The sequence below is a fragment of the Psittacula echo genome, assembly GCF_963264785.1.
Source record: "Psittacula echo genome assembly, chromosome: 1".
Taxonomy (NCBI): Eukaryota; Metazoa; Chordata; class Aves; order Psittaciformes; family Psittacidae; genus Psittacula; species Psittacula echo.
The window spans coordinates 30,468,807-30,489,855 of NC_137735.1; the positions used below are offsets into that span (position 1 = coordinate 30,468,807).

The window sequence follows — 21,049 nt, forward strand, 5'->3', positions numbered from 1 at the left end:
GTACCGACGGGGCAGCCGAGGTAGCTCCGTCCCCCTGCGCGGGTTGCGCCTCGCCGGGGCAGCCCCGCCTGCACGGGGAGGCGGGCGGACACGCGTGGGGCGGGGAGATCCGCCGCCCTGCCTTTCCCCGCGCCGGCGACCCGAGCCTTAACGGCGGCTATCCCCGGCGGCGAAGAGTGCTGGCAGGGAGGGAGCGGCTGGACCCGCCGGGGCCGCAGCTGGCCATGCCTCCCTTGCGGCCGGGGGCCCCGCGCGGCCCGGGGGCAGCCTCCGCCGCGGTGCCCCGCGGGCTCCCGGTGCGGGCCAGCGGCTGCGGGGCGCAGGGGGCCGGTACCCGCCGCTGAGCCGCTACATCGGGAAGGGAAGAGGAAAGGGGAGCGATGTCCTCGCTAGTGAAGGAGGACCTGGCGAAGAGACTGTTCGGGCCCCGGCGGCGGCGGCTGCAGGAGTTCATCGAGGTGGAGGGCTCGGGAGCCGGGCGCTGCTACCTGTGCGCTGCAGGTACCGGGGCGGCGGGGCAAGGGCGCCCCGAGAGAACCAGCGGGTTTGCGGCAGGGGTGCGGGTAGTGAGGGGATGCCCGGTCTGCTGCTACAAGAGCAAGCCGTTCCTATAGTTCTGATTAGGCTTTCCATAAGAAAGCATAACCGTACCTCAACATTGCAGGAAACATTTGTGACTTCTAGAGCTTCTGCACCATTCCTTGTCTTGGTCTAATGTCCCACATATTGTCCCAGTTACTCCGGGAACAATAAATTAGACTCATGGTTTAAATAAATACACGTCTGAATTAGTAATTGGCATGAGCTGTGAGTGAAACAAGATTGCTGTGATAAACTTACTTATCTGTCTACTTACATTTAATTTCAAATATATCTCTTTCAAAACGTTTTTAGAACAAAGTTTTAGAAAAGCTTATTTGTCTTTGTTTTTACTTCACAACACTGAAAGATGCTAAAAAAGACAGGTGCTCTCATCCCTAAGTAGGTAGGTTGATGCAAATGCTTCTTTCCAGTCTGTTTCCTCTTCAGGTTCAAAATATATATAACAGATATAAATAACTTATGCACTTGAGACATAGATTGAGTTAACATCCAGTATGGGATGATGTCAACTGTATTCTGTTATCATTATCTTTCTAAACGTCTGAAGTCTTCAGAATGTTTAAACTGTTTCACAGATTACTGGAAATTCTGAGCAAGCTATGTTCCCTGTGCACATGTAATTTTAATAGGCTTTGTATTTTAGAACTGTTAGAAATTGATTCCTGAATGTTGTAAAGCTTCTAAATGTACAGAAACACCAACCTGGTTCATAGTTTTTAAAACTATCTGATAGAAGTATATTTAGTTGCATATGGTAGATAGCCATTTCAATATTATCAAGCATCCAAAGAGGAGAAACAACATTACATACCTTTAAAAACTTTACTAAAAATCTCTTACTAAGGTAAAGGAGAACAAGTCATTAAAGAAAGCTCTTAATCAGATCAACTGATTGGAAGTCCCTGAAACATGAAGGAATATTTCTACAGAGTATTATGAGTGGGATGTCTCCAGTATCCAGTATCAAACTCTCTTAATATATTCAGGCATAGACAAGTAAGTGGTGAGTAGAGTGGAAATTTGATTCTGAAAGATGGGTTGCATCCGGCTGCCAGCTAGCTGCTGCAATCTGCTGTGATTCCGTAGGAGCAAAACACATTATCTAAAATCTTATCCCTGCAATGCAACCTCAGTCTATGCCTGTTGAGTTCAAATTACCATATAAAAAAAAAATAAAATTAGAAAAGCAGTCAAACTATAGGCAAAATTAGAAGTCTGTGCCTTTTGAAATCTATGTTACAACAGAATCTTACTGTGGATAATTGAACAATCTTATTTTTGTGCAAGATTATTTTTGTCCAAGATTATATCCCTTTCTTTTGACAATAGCAAGTCCCAATTCTTTCATGAAGGCTTTCTTTAAATGCTTTTATAAACACTGGATGAATTTAAAGTGGAAATGCAACCACGTTCTGGGATTTGCACAACCCACTATTGGTGTGCCTGAGAAGAATGATAGGATTAACATCATTTTGTCCAACAGAGACTCTGAAAAAGGTGTTCAGTCCATGGAAGATCTTAAGAAACGTTGGTGCTCTATGAAGGCATGGCAATACCTTCCCCAACCCTCCCCAACAAAAGTTTTCAGAGTTTAACAGAACCGAATCAGCTGATCTCAGCTTATGTTCTATATGAAAAAATTACATTGTCTTTAATTCTATTAACTGAGTGAAGAACAAGCAATATGTAAAATGCAGGGAAAGTAAGGAATATTTTGTTGCTGTTGTTGTTGTTAAAAATAGTCCACTCAAGTTTCACCACTGGGCAGGACACACTCCTGGTTTCACTGCTGCTAACACATCTGTGCTCTGTCCTTTTGTCATACAATTTCTGCTACTGGAAGAGGGGTAGAGAAGTGGCAGCGTGTGGGACCTGGGGGCCACTAGGACATCCCCTTATATTTCCAGCAGGAGTGGGGGCTCTTGGGCTTGGGCTTGCTTCCTTTTGCTTTAACTCTGAGGGAGACAACATATTCCTTCACAAGCAAGCAAACAAAATTGTAGAAACTAAAACTACGAAGAAAACTTTCTAATATTACCTACTAGATTTGCTTGCAAATAGAAACCATTGTAACTTCTCCACAGAAGACAACACAGTGATGATCCTCAGGTTAAAAATCATTGAGCAGCTAAGTCTGATAGGACCAGGAGAAAAAGTGACAGTGATTTGTATTTCCCAAGCAGGGAAGCTGTAGGCTGAGAGAAATTGTAATAAATTCATGTATTTTCCACTGTTTTTCTTTGCAGTGGAAAGAAGGCTTATCTCCAACATGTATGGTTTTTTTGTCTTTATTTAATAACAACTTTCTTATAAACAGGTAAGAGACATTTCAACAGCAATAAGATAAAATTAGTTACGTTTACAGTAGTTTTTCAAAAAATACAGAAGTATTTGGAAATAGAAGAATTTTGCTCCTGTATCTGTACCCTCGTGCCATGATGTTGAAATGATCCTGCCAAACATAGGTGACATCTTGCCCTTACTTTAGGCTACTGCATGGCTGGGTGAAGTTGCCAGCCCTCCAGCCAGCATGCTGGATGTGCAGGAGATTGTTCAGGTTCCGGTGCTTTTCACTCTCATTATCATATATTACAGAAATCCAGTCTCCTACCCAGTACTCAGTGTAATCAATTAATGGCAGTTATTGCAAAGAGTGTCTTTGTGCTCTTTTTACTCTCATGTCCTAAGTCAGAAAATAGTGAATTCTGCAAAGATAACACTGGACAACTCAGAGCTTTAAGAAATGCTTTTGATGTTTTTCTTAAATGGCCTAGTTACATATTTTATAGGGAAATGAAAATTTTGCTTTGAAAAAGTAATGGCTTTTTAAAAAAAGTAAGAGAACTTCATCCATAGAATGAAAAGCATAGCACAAGGCATGAAAATACAGAGCCTTGGTAGCAGTTCTACAATTTTTTGGTTTGAGTCCAGCATCCCAAAAGATTGCCCTTGAAGTAAGTAGAAGTGGATTATCCATACTGATCCCGGGCCAGAATTAGGCTGTCATTGCGCTGCTTGTGAATTCAGATGAAAGGCTTTTGCACAGGCAAAGTTCTCTTTTCACAGGGACTCTTCATCAGGGACTACAGTAATAGAACAAGCGGTAATGGCTTTAAACTTAAACAGGGGAAGTTCAGGTTAGATATAAGGAGAAGTTCTTTATTGTGAGGGTGGTGAGGCACTGGAATGAGTTGCCCAAAGAAGTGGTAAATGCTCTATCCCTGGCAGTGTTCAAGGTCAGGTTGGACAGTGCCTTGGGCAACATGATCTAGGGTAAGGCATCTCTACCCATGGCAGGGGGGTTGAAACCAGATGATCTTAAGGTCCTTTCCAACCCAAGCCATTCTATGATTCATTCTATGATTCTATGATGAGTAAGGTAAATCCTGAATCTACTAAAAGCTGACAGGTTTCACAGACTGAGAAAGTGGTGCTTTTCCTACTACTTGGGCAAAATAAAACTACTAAATCCATATTAACCCTATGTAGCCCTGTATGTCATCATTTAAGCTATTACCTAAAATGTAGCTTGATATAAGTCTTTTCTTATCAGAACTTTTGGGAGGTACTTGCTTGCTTATCTAAACTAATTTTTTCTTTCAGTGACTAAAAGTGAAGAAGTAGAAATATGTATGGTTAAACACTTGCGAGTGGATCGAGAGGAGAAATATGAAATACTTGAAAAGTGGTTTTTGAAAGATCTGGAGATGATTGATGGAAAAGAAGCAGACACTGTAAGTGTTATGTATTATTAAATACATATAATAGTGTATAATTTTCTTGTGTTGCAATTTGGGATACAATATTAAAATGCAATTAAAATGCATTATATGAAAAAGAAAGTTATGCATAAACCAAAATAAATCAAACCTCCACAGAATTTCAGCTTTATTGCCTGTGAGAGGCTCCACATTGCATTTGCACTGTTGTGGGGAAAGAGGAAGGAGAGATTTTCTTGTTTGTTGTAATCTTCTTGATCCTTCCAGTTGAGATCTGAGGGAGGGAGAAGCTGGATGTTTTCTAATTTGTTCATCATAACTGGGAATAAAAGTTCTCCACCTGCAGCTCCCAGTGTAAATTCGAGTTAATCCCATAGATTTTAATGTGTGCTTGAAAACAAAGCTTTCTTAAATATTTTTGTGAAGATATTATCCTGTCATTTGACTGTATGAATCTGTTCTCTGTGTGACAAAGTCGACATCACACAAGGGCACTGTTTGGTGTAGCAGTGCACGAAACAGTGCCTCTTTCACATAGCTTAATCTCACAATACTTGGATCAATTAAATATTTGTATATTTGTGTGTGTAAATATGAAACTGCTTTGGCTAGATGGGGCTGATCTTACTGCTAAGAAAGTTGTCATCTCTCAGATACAAGTTCAGAAGGGAAAAATGGGGATGCAGTAGCACATTACAGAACAACACCAAAAGTAGAATTAAATCCTATTTTACAAAAGATAGAATACGCTGAGGAGAATATCTTACTGCATGTATGAGAAGTCATTTTAATGGCTGTCCATGCATAACAAATGTAGTCCAGGGAAAAAAATTACCTTTTTCCCTTTCAAAGTGCTTTCAAACAAGCATAAAATAGAAGTTAGGTTATATGATGCTAGTGAAAGAGAAATCAAGAGACCCCAAGAGAGGTTTCAGAGCCTTGTTCCAAGGAAAATGACAAACTGTGGTTGTTCTCATTCTGTCCTACGCACAATAAGCACATCATTCTCAAGCCTAAAACTAGGAACCTGGGAGATGGAGGAGGTCAGCTCAGCTTCAGAGTATCCCTGGATCCTGTGAGCTCTTTGAAGTTTAAGCCAAGATGGGGGGGAGGCCAAAACTAATAATACTTCACATCCCCTCTCCAAGTCATCTTGCTTCTGGATATGTTGCCATCCCTTCCCCAGCCAACGCAGCCAGAGGGTGTCCTTATCACTTGCTTGCACGAATTTACTTTAGCTTTTTTTCTGAAGTGTTGTGCTAAAATATCCTTCAGAGATGAATCAGCCTCCCTCAACTGGTATGATCAAAATCTGTCTCATTTCTAGTTAAAGAAAAGCATAAATGAACCTCAAACTCATAATTATGCAGTGATTAACTCTGCTATAAATATTCATAATAGTTTTTCGTATCCCTAGAGTTTAACAGAAGTGAACTGCTGCTAGGATTAATTGTGCCAAAGAGCCAGAAAGGACAGAGAATTACTATTTAGGCAGGAAGGGCAATCAATATTCTTCTTCTGACAGGCAGATGTTGTTATAGTCCAAGGCAAGTGCTTTTCATATAGTGTGTTTTAAGCAACATGACAAATTGGTTCATTTCAAAACAAGATTTTATAATCCAAATAAAGTGCAGCGTACTGCTTGGCCAAACTCCGAAAGTTCTACTCAGGCAAAACTCCTAATGGCAAAGAATTGCAGGTAATTATAAATTGTCACTCTGTGAAGTTTTAAATGATCCTTTAGTATCAATAGGACAAGCAGGCAAAGTCCTTTTCAAATGGAGAAAATCAGCTACCCTGAAGGTAGCTGGGCAGAGAACAACAGATTGCCATTCTAACACCTGTGAAGCATGTAATAATTTCATTCTGTCTCCATTTCTTTAGGATAATCCATATTTTGATATGCACTTCCACAAAGTCTACAACCTGGAAGCATATAGTTGTGCATCTAAATATACCTTTGCTCGAACGCTGAACAAACTCAATGAAATTTACCTTAAGAAGGACTTGAAGATTGTGAACTTTGATGACACCTACCTAAATGATGATTCAATCTGGTCATCCAACAACAGGGATTGCTTGGTACTTATGAGGATATGCTTCTATGCTTCCAACCTTTTGTGTCTCTCCCTGTGTCCTTTGTCCTAAAGATGCATTTTCTAACATTAAGGCAACTGGTTGACTTTCACTGATCTGCATTTCATAAATCATCTGATCAAAAAGACAGTAAATGATATGCAGTATCTGCTTTTTAATTTAACATATAAGTAACAAATGGAACATATTTTTTACATAAATGATTGACCATTCATTTATATATATTAGTAGGGCCTTGCTCTGGCAAATTCTTACAAATATGTGAGACTTTCAACATGGAACCAGTAATTCTCATAGTCAGTGGTGACTGCTTATGTAAGTAGAATTCAGCATTTTCTCATATGTTCATGGAGGTATAAACTATCTTTCATTAATAGCCAGAAATATTTTTAAAGCATTAAGAGCATTAACAGTTAATTTATATTGTGGAAGTAGATATAAGAAAGCAACCAAATTAGTTCTGTATAAGAATGATGTACATTTCATTTTCAAATGGAATATAAATATAGATATACATGTAAGATATAAATATAGAACTCTGTTAAAGGGATCACACCTGCATCAATACAAGAATCAAACCCTCACCCTGATGAATTGCAGTTTTGCATTCAGGTACCATGGGAGCAACTTCTCACCTGTGCACTTACATTATTTTTGCTCAACATTAAGTACTCCCTTTGGTCTTCCCATTACTTATGATACTGTTTTAGAAACAGAAAGGGGATGTTCTTAAGGAGAATTGCTTTATTTGTCAGACCTTTTGAAACTTCTTTTCTTTTGTATCATTAACATCTTTCTGGCACTTTATTGCTTATGTGTATGAACAGGCCTGGTTAGAGAACAGAAATTGTCATGTCTCTACTTCTGGACAAAGAGTTAACAAAATACTGTGTAAACAGTAGTTGTTGGCTACTACAATTACTTTGTAGGCAAGTGATAGACTTTTAAAAACTCATAAAATTGAGAGTAATTTTGTCCAGCTTCTAGCTCTGTGTTAGCATATTCAACGCACTACATAAATGCGTGTTAGTACTTAAGAGTTACATTTAACATGCGGTGGAGCCTACTGAGTGGTTTGGAATGTCTCAACCTTAACAAAAAATGAGGGCTGGACTTGCGACAGTATATCACAGTAGAAACAGGATGAATTAAAGCTGTATAGAGCAAGAGCTGAAGAGGAGCGATTTTAGTAAGTAGCACAAATTTAGTAAGAAGCACAAATATACTGCCGAGAGTCAGTCAGCTAAGCTAGTTGGCTGCTCTTTGCATACTCAGCAAAGAAATGCCAACCCAGAAGGTCATTCAGAGAAGCTTCTGGTTAGAACATACTGCAGGAGAAAATCTGCTTTCCCTTTTGGCAGCAAAGAGAACAGGAAGACTAGCTGTGGAGTAAACGAGCTATGCACCTAAAGCTGACTGATATAAATAGCTCCTAGGAAGTCTCAAGCTGGTTAACGTCCTTGCTCAGTACCTGCCACCTGTAAAATGGGACAGGCGCACAAGGGTACTGTGACTTGTATTTCACTGTCATCTTCCATGTGAACTCCCTCCTTTGAGAACATTTGCATAAATGGATTGAAAATTGAAATAATCTCGAGTAACTGAGAATATATTTGAAAAACTGTAGAAAATCTACAGCTTTTTACTTTAATTTTTAAATGTTATCCTATTGCTTGTATAGAGGAAAGGCCATGCCTTTGATTAGCTGATCTTCAGAAACTATAGGTTTATTCTAGGCATAGGTTGTAAATTACGTTCTAACCTAAATCTGAGTAATCATGTATATCTTGACAATTGAGAGGGCAGTTTATGTGGGTAACACATATATACTGTTTTTTGTAAAGACTGAAGTCTTATATTTGCCACCTAAATACTGTTAGAGAGAAGGACTGTATTTATAGTAATTGTTTATGTAATGCAGTTGCTCTTTATGGCATGTCTGTGGGATAATACAGTGCAAGTATCTGTGTTGTAACATTTGACCCATAACTATAAGAAGTATTTGCCCAACAACCAAGTTCCACAAAACCTTCTTCAATAGCAAGTATAATTTAGACTACTGTTATCTATTATACACTGTCACGTTTGGGCGGTGTATTAACTGTAGAGATCACGTTTTCTCTAATGTGCTTAATAGTCACAAGGAAATAGTTTCTGTGTGGAAGAGCTTCCATCGTTCATCTTGAAACAAAAGCACAGACCTTCTAATGATAAGCACTTCAGAGCATTCTTTTGAAGTATAGTGAATTCCTGACCAGAAATTATCTGTATTGTATTAGAAACTGATAAGCTGAAAATGGCTATAATGTTCAACCCTATTTAACGGACTTGCATCAGTAGTTTGTATATTTCTACTCTTGCATTGTATAAACATTAAACTGACTGTATTAGAAGATAAATAATCCTACATTTTATGTGGAATAATACACAATTAAAACCTGTTTGGCATTTATTCTGCCTGATAACATAACATTTCAGACATTCTTCACTAAGTGCTTAGACTAAACAAAATGAAAGCAGAAAAAGGGACATTGTCCATGTGAACTATTTAAGCTATTATCAGAAGAAAAAATACTTTAAAAGATCTTCGTGGACCTAATCTAGGGCCTTCTTACATTTACACAGTTGTTTGTAAGATGTCACATACCAAAACCCTGTGTAATTGCAGACTGGTCTGATTGCGCTATGGAAAGTCTTTGTCCTGAGGTGCAGTAGACTCACTTCATACAGTACAACTGCAGCACAGGACACAGAGAGTACACTAAATTACGAATGGAAAAGACCTGACAAGCTAAATAGCCCATCTTTCAATTAATGCAGAATTGTTTTCTACATCACATTTCCTGACACTGGATATAGAGAATGTAGTTTGAAATACAGTATATGGGGATTCATCTGCTGCTCCTGGAAGACTTCTCCAAAATCGAACAGTAGGAAACTTACAGAAGTAAAGGATTATCACAAATGCATTTGTAGCAATCTTATAGAAGGTTTCAACTAAATGATGGAGTGAAATGATACTTGAGATTGTGGATATAATGGGGACTTTCTTCAGAAGTCAGAAATTTTTATCAGCTATATCTGTTCCATAGAAAAGTAAAAATAGGCATCCTTAAAATGAGGAAGAGTGATAACGAGCAAACAGAACTCTGTGCTCACTCATTTAAGAGGCAGAAAGAGACTAGTAGCTGTCATAAAAGACTGATGATGTTTGTTTTCTTAAGTGTATTTTTTTAAACACTTTAACCAATGTCAGAATTAAGAACATGACAAAAGAATTTGAGAATATTTTGTACGTAGCATCTATCAATACTGTATTTGTCTTACTCTATACTTTAAAAAATACATCAGTTTGCTGTTGCTCCATGCTATAAAAACCATTTAACATCATTACTCAGATAAGAGATTCCCATATCTATAAAAATACACGGGTGACATTCCACTGGAATTCATGGATTTAAGATAATTTTCACCACCTAAGACTCATGACCTTATATTTAAACCAGAAGGACTCTTTTCCTGTGCTCATAATCCATGGGTAACCAATCTTTTCCTGCATCTTAAATTAAGCAAATACAGACCAATGCAGAATTTTAAAAACAATCTTGGAAGCGAAACAGAGCAGGGAGGCTGTTCTGGACTGTACCTGCTGGTTAGTTCTCATTCTTCTCTTTTGTATTTCACAGTCATACATACAGTAACCCACCTCTTCCCAGTGAAAGCCTATACCACTTTTTCTGTCATTTACCTGTCATTACCTGTTCCCCAATACTTTCAGTCACTTTCAATATATAAATCTATTTTCTTCCAGTACAGCTGAGGATTATATTGCATAATTTATGATACGTATTTTAAGAATATTTTGTCATGATTTAAAGTCACTATTGAAAGATCAAAGGCCCTTTCTGAGGAGCATCTGTGGTAAGCTGAAATAGGAGGGGAGTGAATGTTACGGTGCATCCTGGAACATGACCTCATGTCAGTTTTAACACGTGTAACCACATTTTAGCATTAACAAACTACATTTTGCTTTGAGTTTTGTTTGCTTGTTTGTTTGTGTTTTTTTGTTTTGGTTTGTTTTGTTTTTTTCTCTTTAGCAGAATTAACAGCTAAATACAGGAAATTAGGAGGGGTTTGAGTAATAATACAGCTTTAAGAAACCTTGTCTAATCTTTTATGGCTGCCTCGTCCAGTCTTTATAGATCTAGCCAGAGACAGTTACATTTTGTGGCTGAATTGAGAAACTACCGAAGTATAACTGCTCTTTTAACCTTGGCCCCCATAAGTGATATATTGTAGAGGTATACAGCAGGTTGTTTTGTAAATCAGAAAATAGAAGTACATTGAGAAAGACTCCACTGGTCAGTTGTGTTTAACACCTTCAGCCAAGTGGAAAAATTGTACAGAAACTTTACAGAAATGAAGAAATCACAGTTTTACATGTGAAAAATCTGCATTTTGGCAATGTGTAACAATTGCTTGGAAAAGACATTTTCTATTGTTCCTTATTGGTCATGGCCTGGCTATTTTTTTATCATTTTATCAGCCATACCCTAAAGACATGCTTATGTATTAGCATGAATAAATCAAACAGTTCAAGTAATCTGCAATGATTTCAGCCTTAACTCTGCATGCAAGCACTGAAGAAATAATATATTAATTTATACTAATAACGCTAAAAATGAGTTAAGAGTATTGATGGTGTGGGGAACCTCCACCACAGCAAAGTTTGAACTGGAAGGTAGTTCCATTTCTCACTGAATTCAGCAGTGACTACCAGTAGCTACAGCCAGGTTTGGACATAATTTCTCATGGTTAGATGCCAAATCCTAAATTTCATGATCACTAGTCACAGAGTAACGCTTCTCTCTGAATTATCCTTAGCATCAAAGGCTGCCAGTTTCTAAGGGTGCTTCTACTTAGGAGGAAAGCCAGAATCTGAATGCTTTTCACATAAGTTATATTAATGCTGTGACCAAATCGAATTAAAGCACGTGGTCAGAGATGGACTTCACTGTCATTTGAAATTCTAAGCTACTGTCATATTGTAATGTACTGTATGCATCTCGCAACCCCCAGTATACCTGCAATTCTTTTTTGAATACACTTGTCTCCTAAAAGATACAACACAGTAATAGCTCTGCCTTGAGGTCAGCTGAGAACACAGATGCAAGTTGAAAGGATGTTAGTTTTGCTCTTAGAATCATAGAATGGTTTGGGTTGGAAAGGACCTTAAGATCATCTAGTTCCAACCCCACTGCCATGGGCAGGGACACCTCACACTAGACCTTGTTGCCCAAGGCTCTGTCCAGCCTGGCCTTCAACACCACCAGGGATGGAGCATTCACAATTTCCTTGAGCAACCCATTCCAGTGCCTCACCACCCTCTCAGTAAAGAATTTCTTCCTTAGATCCAATCTAAACTTCCCCTGTTTAAGTTTGAACCCGTTACTCCTTGTCCTGTCACTGCAGTCCCTGATGAATAGCCCCTCCCCAGCATGCTTATAGGCCCCCTTCAGATACTGGAAGGCTGCTATGAGGTCTCCACGCAGCCTTCTCTTCTCCAGGCTGAACAGCCCCAACTTTCTCAGCCTCTCTTCATACGGGCCGTGCCCACCCAGGAGTCGGGCAGGAGCCACCTCAGGAAGGCACGCCCAGACGCGGTGGGAAGAAGCAGGAGCACCCTTCACCACGGCCCTGCCCAACAACCTCCGCGGTGCCTTCACCACCACAGAAGCTCGGGGATTCTCGGTGTTACCGTTCCAGCCCAACCCCACAGCACGCTTTTACTGCCCAGGCCGGCTCGGCACCGCTTTCAGGGCTTACAGCGCAAAGCCCGCTCTAAAGCAACCGCAGCACCCTCACCCCCGAGCCGCTGCCCTCCGCCTTCACACCACGGGGCCCCGCCTCGCGTTACGCTCATCCTTCCCGGAAGAGGGCACTGCGGGGGCTCTGTGGGCTTTCTAGCGTGCAGTCTCGCTGCTGGCGTCACGTGAGCGGAAGCGGCAGTTGTGGGCCGCTTCAAGTGCTGGGCGTTTGCGGGTGGAGCCGCTGCTGTTTCCCGTCCGGCCGTGGCCCCGCCGTGGGAGCGAGGTGCCCCCGGCAGCCTCTGTCCCGCCTGTGGCGGCTTGCCGCGGGGCTCGGTTGGACGCCCTTCGCGGCGCGGCTGCCCCGTGTCGGGGCCGCCGGACTCGGCGTGGGGCAGTGGCGGCCGCTGCCTCCCGCCGGCGGCTGTGCGGAGGGTTGTCTCTGAGGCGATTGCTGCGGGACTCGGAGGCCGTGAAGCTGCTGTCGGACGGGTCCGTGGGAGGCCGCCGGTGCTATAAGTAATCTTAATGAGTTTTCCTCTTAAATGGGTAATCTTTTGGCTGATTGATTCCCGGGGATGTTATAGGCAGGCTGTGCTCTCATGCTGTAACCCGGCACGATGCAGGAATAGCATGTTTTCCTGTTCACACACTTAGGGAGGCTAAACAGTGCTTACTAAGTAGCCTTAACAGATTGCTGTGTAGAATCTTTGCCATATGTTTTCTGGACAGGCTCAGGCTTTTGCGGCGGACTGAATGGCACAGACTCAGTGCATGATCTGACTTAAGTCGTTTATTCTTTTTTTCTTGTCGTTTTTATAGTTACAGTCAAGGATCTTGACTGCAGCTAAACAGGATATTCACATACTCAGCAATCTCACCTCCTCAAGAACATGCAGACATTGTTCCAGTGTTCTGGAACAGGAAGTCACCAGTTGTGCCCCAGTGTTCTGTGAACAGATCAAGCCAGCACAATGATCACAGTCTTTCTCACATGCTCCTGCATGCACTCCTCTTGCACACAGAGCTGTTCCTGATAGTGGTTGGCCAAGGACCCGTTATGCTTATGACTTATAATTTTACTTGCTTTTGGAGAGGCCCGATAGAGACATAACTGCACGTCCTTGGTTTTGAAGCATTCCCACAGTCTGTGATGTGATATCTTTGGTAGATTTCATGTAGATTTCATGTAGCTGAGGCCTTGTCAGTGACAATGCTGGAAACAAGAAAATAAGATGCAGCAATATGTAAAGGGCTTTATTAGAGTCTGGTGTGGTCTCAGCTCTCTTGAAGCATTTTTCTGAGGAAGCAGCTTTATCTCTAGCTCCTTGTGCTTAATTCTGTGTTCCTTTGGGTCAGCGGGATTCATGTATGAGGAACTTAACGATGTGCTTGGTCCTGGCACATTGTGAAGGTGATTGAGTTTGTAACAGAAGTTGGACTGTACATCAGAACAAATCTTTGATCTCAGGTTTAATGTGTCCTGCTTTATGGGAAAGATGCATTCTGCACAACCTAAACAGTTTGTGTAGCAGTGAAGTGGGAGAGTTAGCAAGTTGCAGCAGTCTGAATGTGACTTAGAGCAGAAAGTAAAATCCTAAATCAGGAGGCAAAGGGGATGTTTCTGAAATGCAGCACCTTGTTGGTGTTTTGTGTATTAATCTTACACACTTGTTGAAGAGTAAGAAGAATGATAACATGATGCAATTTGGGAAACAAAAGATGGACCCAGCAATTGATGAAAGAGGAAGTAAATTGTTAGGCAGCAGCTATGGAGTGTTATGTTGCCATAAGGGTGTCATATAAACAGCATCTCTTTGGATGCCCCAAGCTCTATAACACTTGACAGTACTTGGTGTGTTGGCCTTATTTTCCCAACACCCTGGGGTTAGTAATCTTCACTAAAATGAAAGATGTGATAGTGGCCACCTGAGCTGAGGTATAGTGGGACATAAAAGAAAAGTCCGCACCATTTTAGTTTCAAGTGCCAAGAGAACCTTTTTGGTTTTGCTGTGTGTTTGTCAGAGGGAGCAACCCAGGCATTCCAAAGAGAAAAATGCAACCTAAAATTTAACTCCATGTATTATCTCAGCATCAGGCAATGTACCGTGTGTTGTATATTAATCCTGTTATTAATCTTGTAGAATTTTAAGGCACAGGTTCAGACTAATGTTGGGGCTTCTGTATTTAAATAAAACCACTGAAATGTGATGTCACAGTGTTGCTTTTTTTTTTAGTCTACCTAGAATCTGTGTAGTGTGAGGAATTATTCTGAATTGGGTGAATATTACTCATGTCTTAATTTTCTGAGTTTGGTGAGGGGTTTGTTTTTGGTTTGGTTTGTTTTGGCTTTTCTTATTTGATTGATCTCCTCAAGCTTGAGTATTGGGTGATATTGTGTCATGTATGTCATTTATGCCCTGGATCTAGTGGGGACTAGACTGCACTTTGCTAGGGAGCCAGGTGTTTATGCTGAAATCCATCTTGCTTGTCTCTTTCAGAAGTTTGTGACTTCCTTGGCATTTTATTCTTGTTTGGTGCATGATTAGTTTAATGTTGGTCCTATCTTACCTCTGCAAATTCTTCACCATAAATGAACATGCTAGAAGTACATCTGTGTGTGTTGCATACTTAAAGGCATTGCCAAAGAAAATCAGGACTCTCAGTGGATGTTTTTTAAACAAGCCACTTGTTAGAGCATCCCACAAATTTGAACAGCTTTCTTTTCTTACAGCTACTTATTTTCACCCTTTACTTTCTCCTGTTGCTGTTACTGCAGAGATGCATCGCTTGAAGGGGGAACCCTGTGAACATCTCATTCCACCTCTCCCCACCCCCAATCTCTTTCTGCCTCCTTTTCTACCTCTCTGGCTCCCAGAAATCACCTGAAAACTCTATTCCTAATGAGAGAAAAACTAGAAAGCAAACTTTTTGGTGTTGTTAGGAAAGTACTTTTGCTGTTAATGACAGATGCATCTCATGTATGCAGTGTAATGGTCTCATTCAGTATGCGGCTACGTCAGTGACATTAAACTGTGTCTGTCAGTATACCAGAAGGCGTCAAGGGCATTCCTTGGTGGCCTTGTACAATCTCCTGTGTTTGTTGTTACAGGCTACAAGAGTAAAGTAATGTCTGTTTACTGTCTTTCAGCGAAAGTCTGCTTTTTTGAGATTTTGGTTAGACTTCAAGGTTTAAGGTCGGCATTTGATTCCAGGAAGAAATCTCTGCATTTATTACTAAGTATACGTGATTACTTTCTTTGTCCTTTTTTATATATCCTTTACTTCCTTGCTAAACAAGAAACTCCATAATTAGTGTTCAGTTTCTGAGCTCCGGTTCATACATCCAATAAAAGGCATCAACCTAGTCAAACATAATGGACTTGTTTTTGCAAAATTCTGTGGAGGCCTTTTCAGATTTAAATGAATCTGAAGTGTAACTTTCTGCCAGCTACAAAGATGCATATCTTTATTCTGCATTACTGTAGCAATTGACAGACACTCATTTGAGGATAAAGAGAACAGCCTGTTACATTTAATAGTATGTGGTAGCTGGCAAAAAGAGGGAAACAGGTCTTTGCAAAACATTAAAACAAAACAAAGAAACACAGTGCTGTATTTTTAGAGGCTCAGAGATTTACTGTCTTAGTTGTGTATCTGTTCCCATAGTGTGTGTCTTCCAGGAATTGTTCTTGTTATAAGGAGGAAGCTTTTATGAAAGAAACTTCAATATCAGGAAGATTAATCTGACTTAAGAAAAAAGTTATTTAATTGTATTGCATGGATCCTCTGCAATGTCTTATGTTTTTATCAATAATAATGATAAAAAAAGGTATTGCCTACTTGCTGAAGAAAGTTAAGTTATAACACAGTGCCACTCATATGTTAATAGTAAGTTTCTACTAACTCTCCAGGAATTGGTAGTGATGAATTTGGCAATAGATATCTACCACAGATGTTCTTTACAGAGGTATTAAGCCTCAAAAAACTCTAGTACACTGAGGTTTTTGTTTGCTTGGTTGGGGGTCTCTATTTGCAACCAAACAGAATGTGATGTATTTATTCTGCTTTAAGAAAACTTTTTTAGTAGGATATTCGAGAATGCTCTCAGAAAGTGGGATCAAGTGCTAATTTAGAAATTCTCTTCCAATACCAAGGGAGGAAGGAGTGAGGAAGCATGCAGAGACATGGATCCTCAATCAGGTTTTTCCCTCTACCAGAAGACAATTAGTATGTGTATGTGATACACAAAAGACTCAAAAGTAATAATTTGTTAGATTTGAAATTGCAGCATCTGAATGGTGAATTGAATGACTGCTGTGATATACTGTATCCAGAATATATTCCAGAAATCTTCTTGCAAAGCAGGGAGACAGAGAGACTTTCTCCTTTTAAATGGAACATTATTTTCAAATTGGTCTGCCCAACATGTAACCTTGAATCAGACTCCTGAAAATTTAATTGAAGGTTTAGGTATATTTGATGGATTCTGGAGCTTAAGTTTCATTCAAGGTCATCCCTATAGTGACCAGTTTCATGCTTTCCATCCTATTAAATTTTTTGTGGTATTTTTTGGTTCACCTGTCTTAGAGATCTTTACTGGATCCCTGGCTTTCATACCCATTCTAAAATTCCACTAGTTAGTGAGAGTCTTTTGATTCTAATTTCAACTTTTTTTGTCCATGCCTTGCATTCGTGTTTACTACTAAAAAGCTTTTTGTTCTCTATTAAACAGAAAAATCATTCTACTGTTGATAAATTACAGTTGTCCAACTGAAGTAAGATGTTTAGCTTTAGCTTCGACTTCTTCCTAAAGTTGGCTGGCCTGCTACCTAAGTCATGTTTGTCTGGATTCAGTTACCTGTAAAATTTAATTTCAGAAAACTGTAGTTGCTATAAGTAAATGACTGGTGGTGGTGTGGTGGGTATTTTGTTAAATGTGACTGAATGTATTATGACTTCTTCAGATCTTTCAGTTAAGTGAAAATGACTGCAATCAAGCATGCTTTACAGAGGGATATTTTCACTCCCAATGATGAACGCTTGTTGAGCATTGTGAATGTGTGCAAAGCAGGCAAAAAGAAGAGAAACTGCTTTTTGTGTGCCACAGGTACATAGTAATACCACACTGTATTTCTTGTCTTCACCTTTTTGGTTTTTTTATTCAGTGCAATTGTCTTAGCTTTATTTACAGTATGTATTATTGCCCTATATAAAACAGATGCTTCATATTGCTCATGGAAAAAATCAGTTGTAGTTTATACTTCCATTATTGCTTCTACTAAAAAAGAAACAGAACCCTGTACTTTTATTCTCAGATCTCATTGTAACCTTAAATGAAAGAATCAAAGTTGTTTGTGTGAGACTGGTAGGCTTTTGAAGCAGCATTTATGTAGTGCTTAAAAGGGAATTTGCTAGGTATCTAAACTGATCAGCCTAAACAAAATGCAATATAGAGTGCTGGTTAGAGTCCGAGGCAGAGGGCTCTGGAAAGGCATAGTAACTGAACTGAGTTCTAATGCTGTTTTGAGTGTATGTGTATTCTGTTACATCTCTTCAAGAGTTTAGGTGCTTTAGGTCAATCTATCAATAAATCAGCTTGTTAGAATATTTTTTTGACTGAGAAATCCCAGAAAATGTTTTTGTTCTGACTGTAATCTCCAATTACCTCTGTGCTTTGTCAGTTATGCGGCCATGGTCTGAGGTCTGCTGTATCAAAGATGCAACTGAAAATTGGGTTCATTACTTCATGTGTATAGAGATGTATATCTGGTTGACTGAGACTTAAACTGATCTGTGGATATGGGGATGAAAATGTTTCCAAGGGCCTATTTTCATCAAATAAATATTATGAAAACTTCCCCACAGATTACTGATTTCAAAGGTTGAAGAACAGCAGAAATAGGTGTTGAAATAACTTGTGCATTTTGAAATTACTCTTCTACTTCATTTAACAGTGACGACGGAACGACCAGTGCAAGTGAACGTGGTAAAAGTGAAAAAATCTGACAAGGGAGATTTCTACAAAAGGCAGACTGCATGGGCACTTCGAGATCTTGCTGTTGTTGATGCCAAAGATGCTGTTAAAGTATGTGTAACTATTTTTGGTTTAGTGCTCTGCTCAGAACATCCTTTTGGTTCCAAGTTAGAGTTAACTTCCTTGATTCTGACTGCTGTAAAGGTTAGATTGATAACATGTTAATAAGGAATTAGCGTGATACGTTCCTGTGCTGCTTATGCTTTTCTAAGAATATAACCCTGGTAAACTGAGTAAGAGTAGCCTAGAAATGCTTGAATAGCAATGTTCTGAATATCTGCCCTGTTTATTGTAGTGATCCCTCAGTTACTGTAGAGTGCTTGTGCTAAGGACCAGTACTTTTTCAAGTCTTAAAAAAAATATATGACCGTCTTACTAATGACATTCAGCTACATGTAACATTTTTTGCTAGGACACTTAAACCGTTCTTAATGAGCAGCATACAAGCTTGAAGGTGAGCTTTTATAATCTTTTGTCTAAATCTTGACATTGGCTATTTGTTGGAAGGTGTACAGTCCTGACATGATGTTCTAAGATGTACAAACAGGCAGAGGTGAAAATTCTCCATCCTGTTGTGTCTGGTTTTATGTTCTTTTAACTGGTGATTTGGAAGAATAGTGCAGAAAACTATGAAGTTGGAAATTCTTTGATTTCCCCCTCCCCAAGTGTAGGTTAAATATACCTTGTTATTTATCCATATACTTTTTGGCTAGATTCTAGATTTTCCTTGCTGTTCCTAAATACCATGTTGGAGAATTGCTTCTTTCAGGTTAAGGATTCTGCAGTGTCTGTAAAGAAGGAAGCTAAACACACACACATGCATGCACAGAGCTTTCACAATGAGTTCTAGTTCAGTTCTTTATTTTGTACAGCATAGTAATATGTAGCATACAGGTACGAGTCTGAGCTATGAAGCCGAACAGAAACCACATCAATCACAGTGACTGTTTTCAGTCACTATAAATTCCATTCTATAAACAGTCACTCCCTAGGCTGTTTCCCAGCCTGACCTTGCACCCAAACACTCCCCAGCTTGCCCCAGACCCAGGTGCACTATCAACAGTTACTATTCTTCTTCTTTAATTATCTACATAGCTGGAACAGGATGGCTTGCAGTTCCCACATACTCCCCCTTTTTTGTTTTGCACGATGAAGGCGGTGAGCACTTTGGCTTCGATTCTTAACAAGTCTCCAGATGACATGGATGAAAAGCAAAGCAAAGCGGTGCTGTCCAGGCTCAAAAGACAAGATCTCACCAATGCATTGGCCAGATGTACTGGGAGTCTTGGGAACCTAGAGATAGATGCTGTTACTTCCAAAGAGACAGTCCTTGGCTTTCCTTATCCCCTTCTCTGCTTAAGGAGTCTTAAATCACACAAGAGCAGTTTCTTGACACTAGCATTTAAGGATGGGAGGTTCGAATACAATAGTTACTGATTATATTATTATTACTTCTAATAGTTACTTATGCTAACTTTTGCTTTATTACTGTTAGGGTGATGAAGTCTGCTTTAGGTGACCCTGCTTGAGCAGGGGATTTGGACTAAATCATCTCTCGTGCCAGCCGCAGGCTACTTGGCCTGCGCTTCCCTCCTGGATGGCCCTCTTATAACAGAGGAAGCCATCCCTCACATCAAGGTCTGGCATGGCATATGTCCCCACCGCTCAATGCCTTACTGGGTTGCAGCCAGCAGCGGAGCTAAAGGTTCTTCTTGGTGGCAGACACAGAGGCCAACCCAGTCTTGCCCTTGACTATGGTAGGAGGCATTTGGCCAACCTCAGTCCTTGCACCTTGTTGTCAATGCAGAGTTTCACCTGCCTCATCCAGTAACAAGTCGCTACCATGGCAAAGCACATACAGATTTACATTAGCAGTATAACTACTACAGGATGCAGCAGCTTGTTGAAGATGCTAGTGGCAGTGGGGGACCAGCCAAAGAAAATTTCCCACCAGTGATGTTCTCCCACCCTGTTAATTCGTTCCATTACCTGCTTTATAACACTACCATTGTGATGTATTAGGATCTTTCTAGCTTCTGCCTTAGCATTTTCTAGGAGCTGCTGCAAATTTACACACTCTAACATCTCTTTTACAAATGACAAATCCATATGATACAAGGTATAGTTTCTTATTAGCAACTGGCTAGTAAATACAGGTGGTTTACACACAAAATCACAGCCTCTAATAATAACTATGTTGCAAGCACACATATTGGAGTCATTAAACATGGTCTGGTTATAGACTTAATTAATTTGCATGTATTTATACCAGAATTAGCTGTGATGATTGTTAAGTAAGCTAGAAAAGTATTGATTGGAGAGGGCTCTGCACCTACAGCACTCATCATAGTGCTTGCAGTTTGATGTCGACTTTTCAGTTGCCCCCAAGTGATGTTTTGCAAATCATTCCTTTTTCTCTTCCTCTGTCTCATTCTGCTTGGGGTCTTCAAGGTCAGCTCCTGCATCTGAGGCATCGGCTTCTTCAATTTGTCTATACAGCTCATGATATGGCTTGACAAACTTTGCGGGCAACCATTGCAGACCTGTAGGTAGCAGAACACAAGCATACCCCCTACCCCAGGTTATCAGTTCCACAGTTCCATCAGTTCTGCGGGCCCAAAGGATCATGATACCACACTTTAGCACATTCAGAAGGCAGGCTGTCAGAGACAAAATGTTGTTGTACTGCAGTGACAGGAGTATTCGTGGAAGATTGAGTGCAATTTAAAAAATTCAGTGTATAAATGTCATTGTCTAATTGTTCTTGAGGGACTATATTCCCCCTT

General features: G+C 40.1%; 2 protein-coding genes across 3 annotated transcripts in view; both read left to right on the top strand.

Annotated features, from left to right (window-relative positions):
* Positions 1 to 380: 380 nt before the first annotated feature.
* On the top strand, positions 381 to 6,470 carry EXOC1L (exocyst complex component 1 like; the record flags this gene model as incomplete). Its single annotated transcript, XM_080628609.1, has 3 exons — positions 381 to 501; positions 4,207 to 4,337; positions 6,207 to 6,470. 3 exons carry the CDS (start codon positions 381 to 383, stop codon positions 6,468 to 6,470), a joined length of 516 nt encoding a protein of 171 aa, XP_080484735.1.
* Positions 6,471 to 12,472: 6,002 nt separating this feature from the next.
* The window catches only part of EXOC1 (exocyst complex component 1), a 40,517-nt gene continuing 31,940 nt past the window's right edge, over positions 12,473 to 21,049 (top strand). For both annotated transcript variants that reach the window (XM_080631035.1, XM_080631036.1), the window contains exons 1-3: positions 12,473 to 12,745; positions 17,194 to 17,336; positions 18,184 to 18,314. In XM_080631035.1, coding sequence (XP_080487161.1) covers positions 17,213 to 17,336; positions 18,184 to 18,314 — 255 coding nt within the window. In that variant the 5' untranslated portion in view covers positions 12,473 to 12,745; positions 17,194 to 17,212. The remainder of the gene's footprint in view (positions 12,746 to 17,193; positions 17,337 to 18,183; positions 18,315 to 21,049) is intronic.